Source organism: Hypanus sabinus, chromosome 19 (genome assembly GCF_030144855.1).
Source record: "Hypanus sabinus isolate sHypSab1 chromosome 19, sHypSab1.hap1, whole genome shotgun sequence".
Taxonomy (NCBI): Eukaryota; Metazoa; Chordata; class Chondrichthyes; order Myliobatiformes; family Dasyatidae; genus Hypanus; species Hypanus sabinus.
The window spans coordinates 73,055,564-73,068,847 of record NC_082724.1 but is presented as its reverse complement, the minus strand read 5'-3'; the positions used below and the strand labels follow the sequence as shown (position 1 = coordinate 73,068,847).

Here is a 13,284-nt window from a genome sequence, read left to right as displayed (position 1 = left end):
GTGCCTTGGCCCTCCTCAGGTCCACCACCAGCTCCTTGGTCTTTATCACATTAAGCTGCAGATGATTCTGCTCGCACCATGTGACAAAGTTTCCCACCATAGCCCTGTACTCAGCCTCATCTCCCTTGCTGATGCATCCAACTATGGCAGAGTCATCAGAAAACTTCTGGAGATGGCAAGACTTGAGTGGGGGATCTCATTGAAACCTTTTGAATGTTGAAAGGCCTATACAGGGTAGATATGGAAAGGGTGTTTCCCATAGTGGGAGAGTCTAGGACAAGAGGGCACAGCCGCTGGATAGAGGGGGAGAAAGAGATGTGGAGAAATTTCTTTAGCTAAAGGGTGGTGAATTTGTGTAATTTGTTGCCACATACAGCTGTGGAGGCCAGGTCACTGGGTGTATTTAAAGCAGAGATTGATAGGTTCTTGACTGGACAAGCAAAGGTTACAGGGAGAAAGCTGGGAACGGGGGTTGAGGAGGAGAAAAAAAAAAGGATCAGCCATGATAGAACAGCCGAACAGACTCAATGGGCCAGGCAGCCTAATTCTGCCTCCATGTCTTATGGTTACTGAATTTGTTACTAATTTGTTATTGAATTAAATGGTAGTTAGTCTTTTAATACCTTTTTATCTATTTCTATGAAACCAGCTAATTTGGGCAGCCGCTTACTTGGGCCAAAATGTATTGGCCTCAATATGTCCAATTAACCAGAGTCCACTGTATTGCAACACTTACTTGGTGATGTACAATTTCATTAGTTGAACAGGCTATATGAAATTGTACTACACACAACTCACATAGTGTTGTGCAATATGACCGAGTGAATCATGCTTTCGTCAATCCTTCTATAGTCACTCATATACGCACTGTAATTAAATATAATGGGAGTCAAACAGTAAGTTCCTGTAATGGTAACCACAACACCACTCCTTTGGATTCACTTCAGTGGAGTAAATCTGCCACGCTTATCTAACCTTCCGTGTGATGTCTGACCCAACACGGTAGTTGTCTCTGAATTACCTCTTTGACTCCAGAGCAATTGGGGATGAACCATAAAAAGCAAAAAATAAATAAGCAGAAAAAATATGCCAATAGACAATAGACAATAGGTGCAGAAGTAGACCATTCGGCCCCTCGAGTCTGCACCACCATTCTGAGATCATGGCTGATCATTCACTATCAATACCCAGTCCCTGCCTTGTCCCCATATCTCTCGATTCCCCTATCCATCAGATATCTATCTAGCTCCTTCTTGAAAGCATCCAGAGAATTGGCCTCCACCGTCTTCCGAGGTAGTGCATTCCACACCTCCACAACTCTCTGGGAGAAGAAGTTCTTCCTCAACTCTGTTTTAAATAACTGACCTCTTATTCTCAATCCATGCCCTCTGGTACTGGACTCTCCCAACATCTGGAACATATTTCCTGCCTCAATCCTATCAAATCCTTTAATTATCTTAAACGTTTCAATCAGATCCCCTGTCAACAAAACAAGTAACAAGTAACAAAACCCAGGGTTTGTAGAAGAGGATATTTTACTCTGCTGGAATGTATCACAAACCACCAAGTGTTTCTCCTCTCTTTCAACAGCAGACCAAATAAGAATTATATTTGACTGAGACTCAAACTCAAACAAAAATTAGACATCTTTTGTACCTGTGGATTTTAACCATTTCTGGTGTAAACAGTTCATCATCATTGATTTAATAGACATGAAGCCAGTTGTCTTATTATTGGTAACCAGCTTAATTTTACTCCCTTCAATTAGATCATAAGATATAGGAGCAAAATTAGGCCACTCAGCCCATCAAGTCTGTTCCACTATTTCTTCATGGCTGATCTATTTTCCCTCTCAACCCATTCTCCAGCCTCCTCCCTCTTACCTTTCATACCCCCACTAATCAAGAGCCTGTCAAGCTCTGTCTTAAATACACCCTATGATCTGGCCTCCACAGCAGCCTATGGCAATGAATACTACAAATTCACCATCCTCTGGCTAAAGAAGTTCCTGCTGATCTCCATTCTAATGGGCCAAAACTGTTCACAATAATGCAAGTGAGGGCTCACCAGTGCTTTATAAAACCTCCGCATTATATTCTTGCTTTTAAATTCTCTCGAAATGAATGCTAACACTGCATTTCCCCTCTTCACCATTAACTCAACCTGCAAATTAACCTTTAGGGAATCCCGCACAAGGATATTACAAGTAGAATAGATAAAGGGGATGTAGTGGATGTTATATATTTGGACTTTCAGAAGGCCTTTGACAAGGTGCCACACATGAGGATGCTTACCAAGTTAAGAGCTACTGGCACGGTTAGAGCATTGGCTGATACATAGGAGGTAGCGAGTGGGAATAAAAAGATTGTTTTTTTGTTGGCCGCCAGTGACTAGTGGTGTTCTGTAGGGGACCATGTTGGGACCACCTCTTTTTATGCTGTATATCAATGATTTAGATGATGGAATAGATGGCTTTGTTGCCAAGTTTGCAGATGATATGAAGATTGGTTGAAGGGCAGGTAGTGTTGAGGAAACAGGTAGGCTGCAGAAGGATGAAGACAGATTAGGAGAATGGACAGTAAAGTGGCAAATGAAATACAATGTTGGAAAATGCATGGTCATGCCTTTTAACCTTGGATTTTTCAATTTTCTGCCTGCCTGTCTATGCTTCTGTTCCTTTTACCAAAGTACATGACCATACACCTACTGACACAGTATTCCATCTGCCACCCCTTTGTCCTTTCGGCTAATCTACCCAAGTCCTTCTGCAGCCTCCCTACTTCCTCAACACTACCTGCTCTACCACAAAGCCATCAATTCCATCATCCAAATCATTAACATATATATAAAAAGTAAGTGGTCCCAACACCAACCTCCGTGGAACAACTCTAATCATTGGCAGCCAACCAGAAAAGGTTCCCCTTACTCCTACTCTTTGTCTCCTGCCAGTCACCCAATTTTCTTCTCCATGCTGGTACCTTTCCTGCAGTACCATGACCTCTCATCTTTTTTAGCAGCCTCATGTTTGGCACCTTGTCAAAGGATTTCTGAAGATCCAAGTACACAACATCCACCGATTCTCCTTCTCTATCCTGTCTGCTATTTCCTCAAAGAATTCCAACAGATTTGTCAGGCCTTAAGGAAACCATGCTGCATTTGGCCTGTTTTATCACGTGCTTCAAGGCACCCTGAAACTTCATCCTTAACTATCGACTTACTCAAATATAACACCTTCACACCTGCATTTGTCACCCTTTTGATTTTGTCCCCATTACACTGCAATTCATCCCACTGACTGCAATGTTGCCCTATTCTTGCAGTCTCACAACACACTGCATCCAGTTGTATACCAACTGTCCCATGCACAGACCTACCACTGCAGTTTCCATCTTTAGCCAAATTAATTTAAACCCTCCCCAATAGCTCTAGCAAACCTACCCACAATGTCCTCCTTGGGTTCCGGTGTAACCTGTCCTATTTGTAGAGGTCATGCCTTCCCCAGAAAGGATATTTCCTGTTGTATAATATTTGTGTAGGCATCAAAATGACCATCTTAAACAGAATCTGCTCCATCACATATTAAAGCTTGCATCAATGGATTGCATCATGCCTCGAAAGTCCAGTTAAAACACATTGACCCCAAAATCTAACATGTTTTTTTCAGCATTTTCACGTGACTGCTTATTTTCCATAAATAATGGCTATTTCTTTGTTGTCCCACAATACTCTGGAAATTTGACCAGTATGAGTTGCCCATGCTCATCTGATGTAATTTCTATACTACATGCATACAGATTGAAATCATTCACTTTACAATGCTCCATTTGGGGAACTGAGTCCTTGTAAGCCCAGGAGTACCAACCACTGCCCATCTTCTGAACAACCTGCATTCCCTGTACAATGCTGGACTGGCACTCTGCTGAAGGTAAGATCCATCACTTATCTTCTATCCAAAAGGTCCTCCCAACTTATCAGAACTCCTATCCTACCAATCTCATCATAAAGCCTCCACATCAACCTGGACCCCAATACCCAACTGTCCAGCCTCTGACAACCCCAAGATCCCTGTTGTGAACATACAAAGGAGTTAACCACTTGGCCCTTCCAATCTACTCCACCATTGGTGCTGATCTGATTTTACCTCAGTTCTGCATTCCTTCCTAATCCAGTCCCTTTGCTACTTGTTGATAAAGAATCTCCACTTTCAAAATATTCAAAACCTCTGCTTCCACCACCATTAGAGGAAAGGAATTCCAAACATACATGACCATCTGACTGGGAAAAGCAGATTCCCTTACCCATCTTAACTTGACAGCTCTGTTTTGTAAGCAGTGACCCAAAGGCCTAATCACTTCCTGTAGAGACATTCCTTCAGTCTCCTCACTCTCCAGAATCAGGTTTAATATCACTAGCATATGAAATGAAATTTGTCATTTATGGCAACACTACATTGCAATGTATAAGAATTAAAAAACTAAGTGACTATATATATATTTTATTGTCACTTATAGGTTATGTAATTTTATATAAAATTATGTACTTTGTTATCAAAGAGCAAAAGGAGAAAAAAATGAGTAAGTGTTCATGGGTTCACTGTCTATTCAGAAATCTAATGGTAGAGGGGAAGAAGCTGAAAACGAAATGTAGTGTCTCCTGCACCTCCACCTTGATGAGAAGGTGGGAGAGGGCACATGCTGGGCGATGCGCTTGGTGCATGCTCCATTTTTGAATTTTCAAGCCTTTGGTCATATACCAAGTTTCCTCAACCTCCTTACAAATAAAAATAAAAATAAAAATCACTGTCATCACTGTCATGCCTTCTTTATAATTGCATCAGTATGTTAGGCCCAGGATAGATCTTCAGAGATGTTGACACCTGGAGCTTAAAACTGCTCACCCTTTCCACTCCTGATCCCTTGCTGAGGAAGTCCCCCAACTTCTCCTTCCTGAAGTCCACAGTCAATTCCTTGGTCTTTGTGACTTTGAGTGTAAGGCTGTTGTTGTGTCAGCACTCAACCAGCCGATCTACCTCACTCTTGTAAGCCTCCTCATCACCTTCTGAAATTCTGCCAACGTAGTTATGACATCGGTAAATTTATAGTTTGAGTTGTGCCTAGCTATACAGTCATGGATGTAAAGAGAGTAGAGCAGTGGGCTAAGCATGCATTCCTGAGATGTGCCAGTGTTGATTGTCAGTGAGGAGGGGATGCCATTTCCAATCCCCACAGACTGTGTTCTCCAGATGAGAAAGTCAAGCATCCAGTTACAGAGGCCCAGGTTTTGGAGCTTGTTGATTAAAACTGAGGGCATGATTGTGCTGAATGCCGAGCTGTAATTAATAAGCAGCAGCTTGATGTAGGTGTTGCTATTGCCCAGGTGATCCAAGGCTGATGGAGGGCCAGTGAGATTGCATCCATTGTAGACCTATTGTGGCAGGTAAAAGGTCCTTCATTAGGCAGGAACTGCTTCTGGCCATGCCCGACCTCTGAAAGCACCTCATCACAGTCGATGTGAGTGCCAGTGGGCGATAGTCACTGAAGCAGTCTCACCCTGCTCTTCATGGGCACTGGTATGATGGTTGCAGGTGGGAACCTGCAAAGCAGTAAGAGATTGCCGACAAACACTCCCACCAGTTGATTGGCACAGGTATTCAGTGCTCTACTGGGTACACCATCTGAGCCTGATACCTTGCAACGGTTTACTCTCTTGAAAGATGCTAGGATGCTGGCCTCCGAGAGAGAGAGAGTTCACAGCATCACCAACGCTGCAATGATTTGCACAGGAGTAGGTTTGTTCTCCCTTTCAAAGAATGCATAAAAGGAGTTCAGCTCATCTGGGAGTGAAACATCACAGCCATTCTTGATGCCTTGTAGGAGCTACTGGCTTGCAAACCCTGCCAGAACCCTGCAGCCAATTCCACCTCTAACTTCAATCACGTTGGTTTAGTCACTGTTTAGACAGCATTCCGTAGGTCATACCTGGATTTCTTATATAGTTCTGGGTCGTCAGTTTTAAATGCCTTCAAGGGCATACCAGACACACCCAAACCAAAAGCCTTGGATGAACCAGGAGACTTGTAGTCTGCTGAGGGCTGGAAGGCACACACTCATCCATACAAGTTTTATTAAGTTGGTGACAACTAGGCACATTATTTCAGATCTGAAGATAAATCCCTGAATATTGTCCAGTCCACCAGCTCAAAGCAGCCCTTTAAGACTCCTCCAGCTCCCTTGACTATAATTCTTTTGTCTTCACTGCCAGTGCTGCAGTCTTTAGAATCACTGGGAGTAAAAGTACAGTCAATTGATCAAAGTGTGGGCATAGGATGGCAGGGTACATGTACTTGATGGTGGTGTAACAGCAGCCAAGTATTGGGTCCTCGGGTTCCACAGATGATACATTGGTGGTGAGTGTTCAGAGACTTCTTCAAGCTGGTCTGGTTGAAATCCCTTGGAGTGATAGGGAAGGCGTCTGGGTGCACTGTTTCACGACTGCTGATCCTGGTGCTCAGTTTCTCCAGTACCTAACTGGCCTGAGGCGCAATGTACATCGCTACCAGGATGATGGCGGAAAACTCCGTCAGTAGATAACATTTGACCAATAGACATTCCAGGTTGGGTGAGCAAGACTAAGTCAGAACCACTATGTGCACTATGCACACTAACACACTGTGCACGATGATAAGTTAATATAAAGCATACTTCACCACCTCTACCTTTAAAGGACTGAGCTGCCTGGTTTTTGCAGAGAGTGGTGAAGCCATCGGGCAAACTGACCTAACTTAGTTGCTAAAGTCCCCTATTTCAATGCTCCAATGGATGACCCTCTCAGCATCTGATAACACTCCTATTCCCTCCCAAGACTTATCAGAGATCCCAGTGTAGGCTCCTTACAGGAACAAGAGGGCAGAGTATTGTCTGAACGGTGTAGAGTTAGGTAAGGGAGAAATGCAAAGAGACCTAGGAGTCCTAGTTCATCAGTCAATGAAGGTGAATGAGCAAGTGCAACAGGCAGTGAAGAGGACAAATGGAATGTTGGCCTTTGTTACAAGGGGAATTGAATACAAGAGCAAGGATGTCCTTTTGCATTTGTACAGGGCCCTGGTGAGACCACACCTGGAATATTGTGTACAGTTTTGGTCTCCAGGTTTAAGGAAGGACATTCTGGCAGTTGAGGAAGTGCAGCATAGATTCACTAGGTTGATTCCTGGGATGGCAGGGCTGTCTTACGCAGAGAGATTGGAGAGATGGGCTTGTACACGCTGGAATTGAGGAGATTGAGAGGGGATCTGATTGAAACGTTTAAGATAATTAAAGGATTTGATAGGATTGAGGCAGGAAATATGTTCCAGATGTTGGGAGAGTCCAGTACCAGAGGGCATGGATTGAGAATAAGAGGTCAGTTATTTAAAACAGAGTTGAGGAAAAGCTTCTTCTCCCAGAGAGTTGTGCAGGTGTGGAATGCACTACCTCGGAAGACGGTGGAGGCCAATTCTCTGGATGCTTTCAAGAAGGAGCTAGATAGATATCTGATGGATAGGGAAATCAAGGGATATGGGGACAAGGCAGGGACTGGGTATTGATAGTGAATGATCAGCCATGATCTCAAAATGGCAGTGCAGACTCGAGGGGTCGAATGGTCTACTTCTGCACCTATTGTCTATTGTCTATTATCATATCCTGCTGTATGTGTAACACCAATTCAATACTGCCTAAAGTTTGCAGCGTTAAAAAGTTCAAAGCAAATTTTATTATCAAAGTACATGTACATCACCATATACAACCCTGGATTCATTTTCCTGGGGGCATACTCAGCAAATCTATAGAACAGCAACTATAACAAGGTTGTAACTGTTCTTGAACCCAGTGGTGCAAGTCCTGAGGCTCTTGTATCTTCTACCTGATGGCAGCGGTGAGAAAGAAGCATAGCCTGGGTGGTGAGGATCTCTGATGATAGATGCTGCTTTTCTCCAGCAACATTTCATATAAATGTGCTCAATGTCTGGAGAGCTTTACCCGTGATATACTGGGGAAAATCCAGTTCCTTTTGTCGGATTTTCCCTTCAGAGACCTTGGTGTTTGCATACCAGGTCGTGCTGCAGCCAGTAAATAAATTCTCCACAACACATCAGTAAAAGGTTCTCAAAGTTTTAGATGTCATGCCAAAGCTCCACAGAAATCCTAAGGAAGTAGAAGCACAGCAATGCTGTTCTTGGAATTGCACTTGTGTTGGGTGTAAGACAGGTCCTCTGAAATAGTAACACCCAGGAATTTAAAGTTGCTAACCCTTTCCTCCTCTGATGACGACTAGCTCATGGACCTTTGGATGCTGTATCCTGAAGTCTACAGTCTGTTTCTTGGATTTACTGACATTGAGAGCTTGCTATGACACCACTCAGACGAATTTTCAGTCTCCCTCCTGTATGATGATTTGTCACTACCTTTGATTTGGGTCACAACAATGGTGTCGTCAGCAAACTTGATTATGGTGTTGGAGCTGCACTTAGCCACACGTTAACAGGTGTAAAGTGAGCATCCAGCCTTGTGATGTACATGTGCTCATGGAGAACATAGAGGGATGTTATTGCCAATCCAAGTTGACTGGGGTCTACAAGTGAGGCAATCTAGGATCTAATTGCACAAGGGTGTATTGAAGCCAAGACCTTGGAGCTTTTTGATGTCTTTGGGATGGTGGTAGCAACTGCTATTGATAAAGAACATCCCGATGTTTGCACCTTTGCTGTCCAGATGTTCTGGAGTTGAGTAAAGAGCCAATGAGATGGCATCTGCAGCAGACCTCTTGCAAATTGGAGCAGAACTAAGTGGCCTCTCAGGCAGGAGCTGATATGTTTCATCACCAGCCTCACAAAACACTTCATCACTGTAGATGCAAGTGCAACTGGGTGATAGTTTTTCAGGGAGATCATCTTTAACCCAATAACATGTCTTATTGGATTTACCATTTAAGTCATTGCATCACCGAATAACATTCCAATCTACCTTACATTAGAGGGATTGTAAATTGTGTACTGCTGCCATGACAATATAGATTGACACACCCTACAAGTATAAGAGAGACATAATTCCTCAAAAATACCTGTAAGGTAATTATAATGAGGCATGTACGAAGTGTGGAGCAATCTAAAATAACTTCCAGTGAACGGAGAGATAGGGAGCAAGGGCCCAGTGTGGCGCTCCTCTCCAGCAGAGGCAAGGGGCCAGACTAGATCCTTTTTCTCATCCTCTTTTCACTAGTTGTGCTACTTTGAACTTTTTTTTACATGAAGTAGCTATTAAATTTTCTTAAGATCAATGCATTACAAACATTTTTAAATGAATTATTTTTTTAAAGCAGCATCCGTTAATGACCTCCCAGCATCCAAGCCATGCTCTCTTCTTACTGCTGCATTTGGGAAGGAGGTACAGGAGCCTCAGGACCAGTTGTTATCCTACAACCATCAGGCTCCTGAACCAACATAGATAACTTAGCTTGTCTCAACCCTGAACTAATTGCATGACCTATGAACTCACTTTCAGAGACTCTATACGTTTTGAATTTTTATTTGTTCACTTATTTGTTTTTTTTTGTGTGTATCTGCACAGTTTGTCTTCTTTTGAACATTGGTTTTATGTCCTTTGTTTATGAGTAGTTTTCATTAATTCTATTGTGTTTCTTTGTACTAATTGTGAATGCTGGCAAGAAAATGAAGCTCAGGGTAGTATATGGTGACATATACTGTATGTACACTGATAATAAATTTAACTTGAACTTTATCCAATATAGTTTAACCTTTTCAGTTAGGTCTGCGGACTCCTTGCATATTGGAGCCAGGCGAAGTGTGATTTGGGTGTTGCCTCGTTTCTTCAGCATTAAACAGTGAGGTTTGAGATGGCGTTTACACTTTCTGCTGCCTGGAATTTCCCCGTGGACCCTGAACATCACATGTCACATTTACTGATATATTGATTACACCCATTGAACCAGCGCAGCCCTAGAGGCTGGCACCAGTATAAAACAAATGATTTTGTGTACAATTCATGGCCCCTGATATCAGTCCCTCCACTAACCTCCGGGTTCAAATACTCAGCATCAACGACAACTCAGTTCCTCAGAGTCAGAATGACTCCAGAGACTTGTCTAACAAGTTCATGGGTTACATTAAATGATGAAGGAATTACTTTTGATGGAATATAATTCAGAATGCATGTCGGGCGCAGTACAGGTCAACAGCTGACTGTCGTAGTGATCAGGCCGCGGTGGTGGCAGAGTTTTCCATTGTCTCATTCACAAGGGGACAACGCTTTGGAATTCCCTGCCCCGGAGGACCGCTTACTGAGAATATTCATACGCAGGTGAATGTTTTTATTTAAATATTAAGGGAATGGAGAAAGAAAGGCAGAAATAATATTTCAGGTCACACACCCTTCATCAACCCGCTGATGTTACTCCTTTCTCTGCCCGTAAGTGCTGCCTGATCTGCTCAGTGTTTTGATTTCAGATTCCCAATCGGTTTCGTTTTATTTTGAATTTCAAGCAATCGTGTCAGCGCTGGAAATTGGCTTTGTGGTACAATTCTCCGGATTGCTGGAGAGGGCTGAACAACTGGCTAATGTTTCTATTTCTAATGCGCTTCTGCTTTCCCCACACACATTTCTTCGACAGCGGGAGACAGAAAAACTCTGGAGTTACGGGTGTGAGTGGAGCGATTGAGAGTGAAGGATAGAGAGACAGTGGTGGTGGGGGGGGGGTGATAAAAAAGTACAACATTCCGTATAAGTTTCAAAAAAGTAATAATACACCATATTAAATTCTCACCTCTTGACAGGTGACCTTATACAGAGGTCCTTGGAACTTCTCCAGACCGTGGACACCAACGAGCCAGAAGACGCAGAAGAGGTAGAGCTTCATCATTAACACTGGGCTTCTGTAAGCAGGGGTGCCGTTCGAACCGATCACTTTGCCCACGTCCCATTCCACTACGTGACTGTTTCCATAAAACCCGAATCCGCAGGGACTTGCTGCCCAGACATGCTAACGGCCGCCGAGAAAGCCCACCATAAGTGTTTTTCTCCCTCTCCAGCAGTTCCAGTTTCCCCTCCGCCTGTCTGCCGATCTTGGATCGAGAGCACTGAGACCGCAACTCACCTCTCAAGCAGGTGCCAGCGCTTCCGCCCAGAGAACAGTCGGTTCCGCTGGGTCCTACCGCCCGGCTTGAGAAAGAGGTCTCGGCTGACGCTAAATCAGCAGTCGAAAGGAACAATCCAGAGTCCAAGTGTAAAAATGTTTCCCTGGTTAGTCTACAGCTCCCTGTTGAACCTTCTCCAAAAAGCCAAACTTTTAACTTTTAAACGCCTTTCACGTTCGCAATGGGTCCCGAAGTATCTGCCAATGGTAAATTATTTTTGGAATGCTGTTACTCACTGGCGCTGAAACTTTTAATAAAAGCAAGGCCGGCCCTTATTTGGAATTGTACTGTTACGCAATTCTGTGGTTAGGACCGGAAAGTAGTTGCCCGACTGCGTGGGGAGTGGAGATCCGGCGTTAGCTGGCAGGGAGGGGAGGAAAGAGAATGGGATAACTGGATCGGGACAGCGGGCGAAATATTCCTTGCTGTACTGTTATCCGGCATCATCAGTAAGGAAATTGTACATTCTCCCCGCGCAATGCGTGGGTTTCCACCAGGTGCTGCGGTTTCTTCCCACATTCCAAAGACAAACGGGGCAGTTGTAAATTTTCCGTGTTTAAGCTGGGTTAAATTGGCGGGTTGCCGGAGCAGGGCTCAAAGGCCCAATTTGGTGTTGTATCTCCAGATAAATCGTGGGTGATTTATCATCCCTCTCAACCACATTCTCCTGTCTCCTCTTTATAACCTTTGATGCCCTTACTACTTAAGAACCTATCAACCTCTGCTTTAATTATACCCAATGAGCTGTCCTGCACAGCTGTCTGTCCAGTGAATTCCACAGAGTGGTAGCATTGTTACAGGACTGGAGGAGGACATTCACCCATTCAGTTAGTGATGGGAGCATGTATGGAAAAACAAAACTGACTGCAGATGCTGGGAATGAAATGTGCACGTGGGCAGGGAAACTGGGCAAATCTAACATTGCGGGGAAAAGGGAGGGTTGTAAAGAAAAAATGTGATGTCTATGAAAGGTGGTGATGAAAACAACAAGGGGTTGTGAGATTCTTAATGTCACAGATGCTGGAAATCCGAATAAAACTGAAAATTCTGAATATCGCACAGAATGTTAGAAGAACACATCTCAACAATTTCATCATTTTTGCCTCAACTTATGCCCTGCACTTATATTCACTTGGTCCATTTCTGGCACCTTGCTCCCCTTTCTTTATCTCTCCATCGCCATCTCTGGAGACAAACTGTAAACTGACGTATTTTATAAAAGTACCAACTCCCACAGCCATCTTGGCTTACCTCTTCCCACCCTATCTCCTTTAAAATGCTATTCCCTTTTCTCAGTTCCTTCGTCTGTCACATCTGAAAGTTTACCATTCCAGGACATCAGAAATGTCCTCCTTCTTCAAAGAACGGGGTATCCCTTCCTTCACCATTGATGCTGCCCTCAACCGCTTTTCCTCCATTTCCCAGACATCCGCACTCACTCCATCTTCCCACCACCTTAATAGTGATAGAGTTCCTCTTATCCTTAACTACATCCCATAAGTCTCCACATCCAACACACCACTCTCCACAACTTTCACCATCTCCCAAGAGATCCCACCACTAAACACATCTTTTCTTTCCCCTACTCTCTGCTTTCCACAGGAATGGCTCCCTCCATCATTCCCTTGTCTATTTGTCCCGCCCTGCTAGTCTCCATCCCAGCACTTATCCATGCAAGGGGCCAAAATGTACACCTGCCCATTCACCTCCTCCCTCCCCCCCCCCTTCAGGTCTCCAAACAGTCCTTCCAGGTGAGGCAACACTTCACCTGCAAATCTGCTGGGGTTGTCTATTGTGTCTGGTGCTCCCACTGCGGCCTCCTCTATATTCATGAAGCCCGCCGTTAATTGGTAGACAGTTTCTGTTCCACCTGCCAAAAGCAGAACTTTACAGTGGCCCAACATTTTAATTCTGATTCCCATCCCAGTTCCGACATGCTAGTCCATGGCCTCCTCTTCTGCCATGATGAGGCCACCCTCAGGGTAGAGGGGCAACACCTTGTATACCATCTGGGTAGCCTCCAACCTGATGGCATGAATATCGAATTCTCCTTCTAGTAAAAAATATTCCCTGCCCCTACCCTCTTCTTCTATTCACCA

At 43.9% G+C, this 13,284-nt stretch overlaps 1 protein-coding gene and 1 long non-coding RNA gene across 2 annotated transcripts in view; one reads left to right on the top strand and one right to left on the bottom strand.

Annotated features, from left to right (window-relative positions):
* Positions 1-10,949, bottom strand: part of LOC132378055 (interleukin-17 receptor C-like) — a 97,015-nt gene extending 86,066 nt beyond the window's left edge. The window contains 1 exon segment of the mRNA XM_059944720.1: positions 10,816-10,949. Within this exon segment, the coding sequence (XP_059800703.1) occupies positions 10,816-10,911 (96 nt within the window). The 5' untranslated portion in view covers positions 10,912-10,949.
* Positions 7,789-11,460, top strand: LOC132378057 (uncharacterized). Its single transcript, XR_009506877.1, has 2 exons — positions 7,789-10,352; positions 10,826-11,460. It is a non-coding gene; the product is annotated as an uncharacterized LOC132378057 (long non-coding RNA).
* Positions 11,461-13,284: the final 1,824 nt, after the last annotated feature.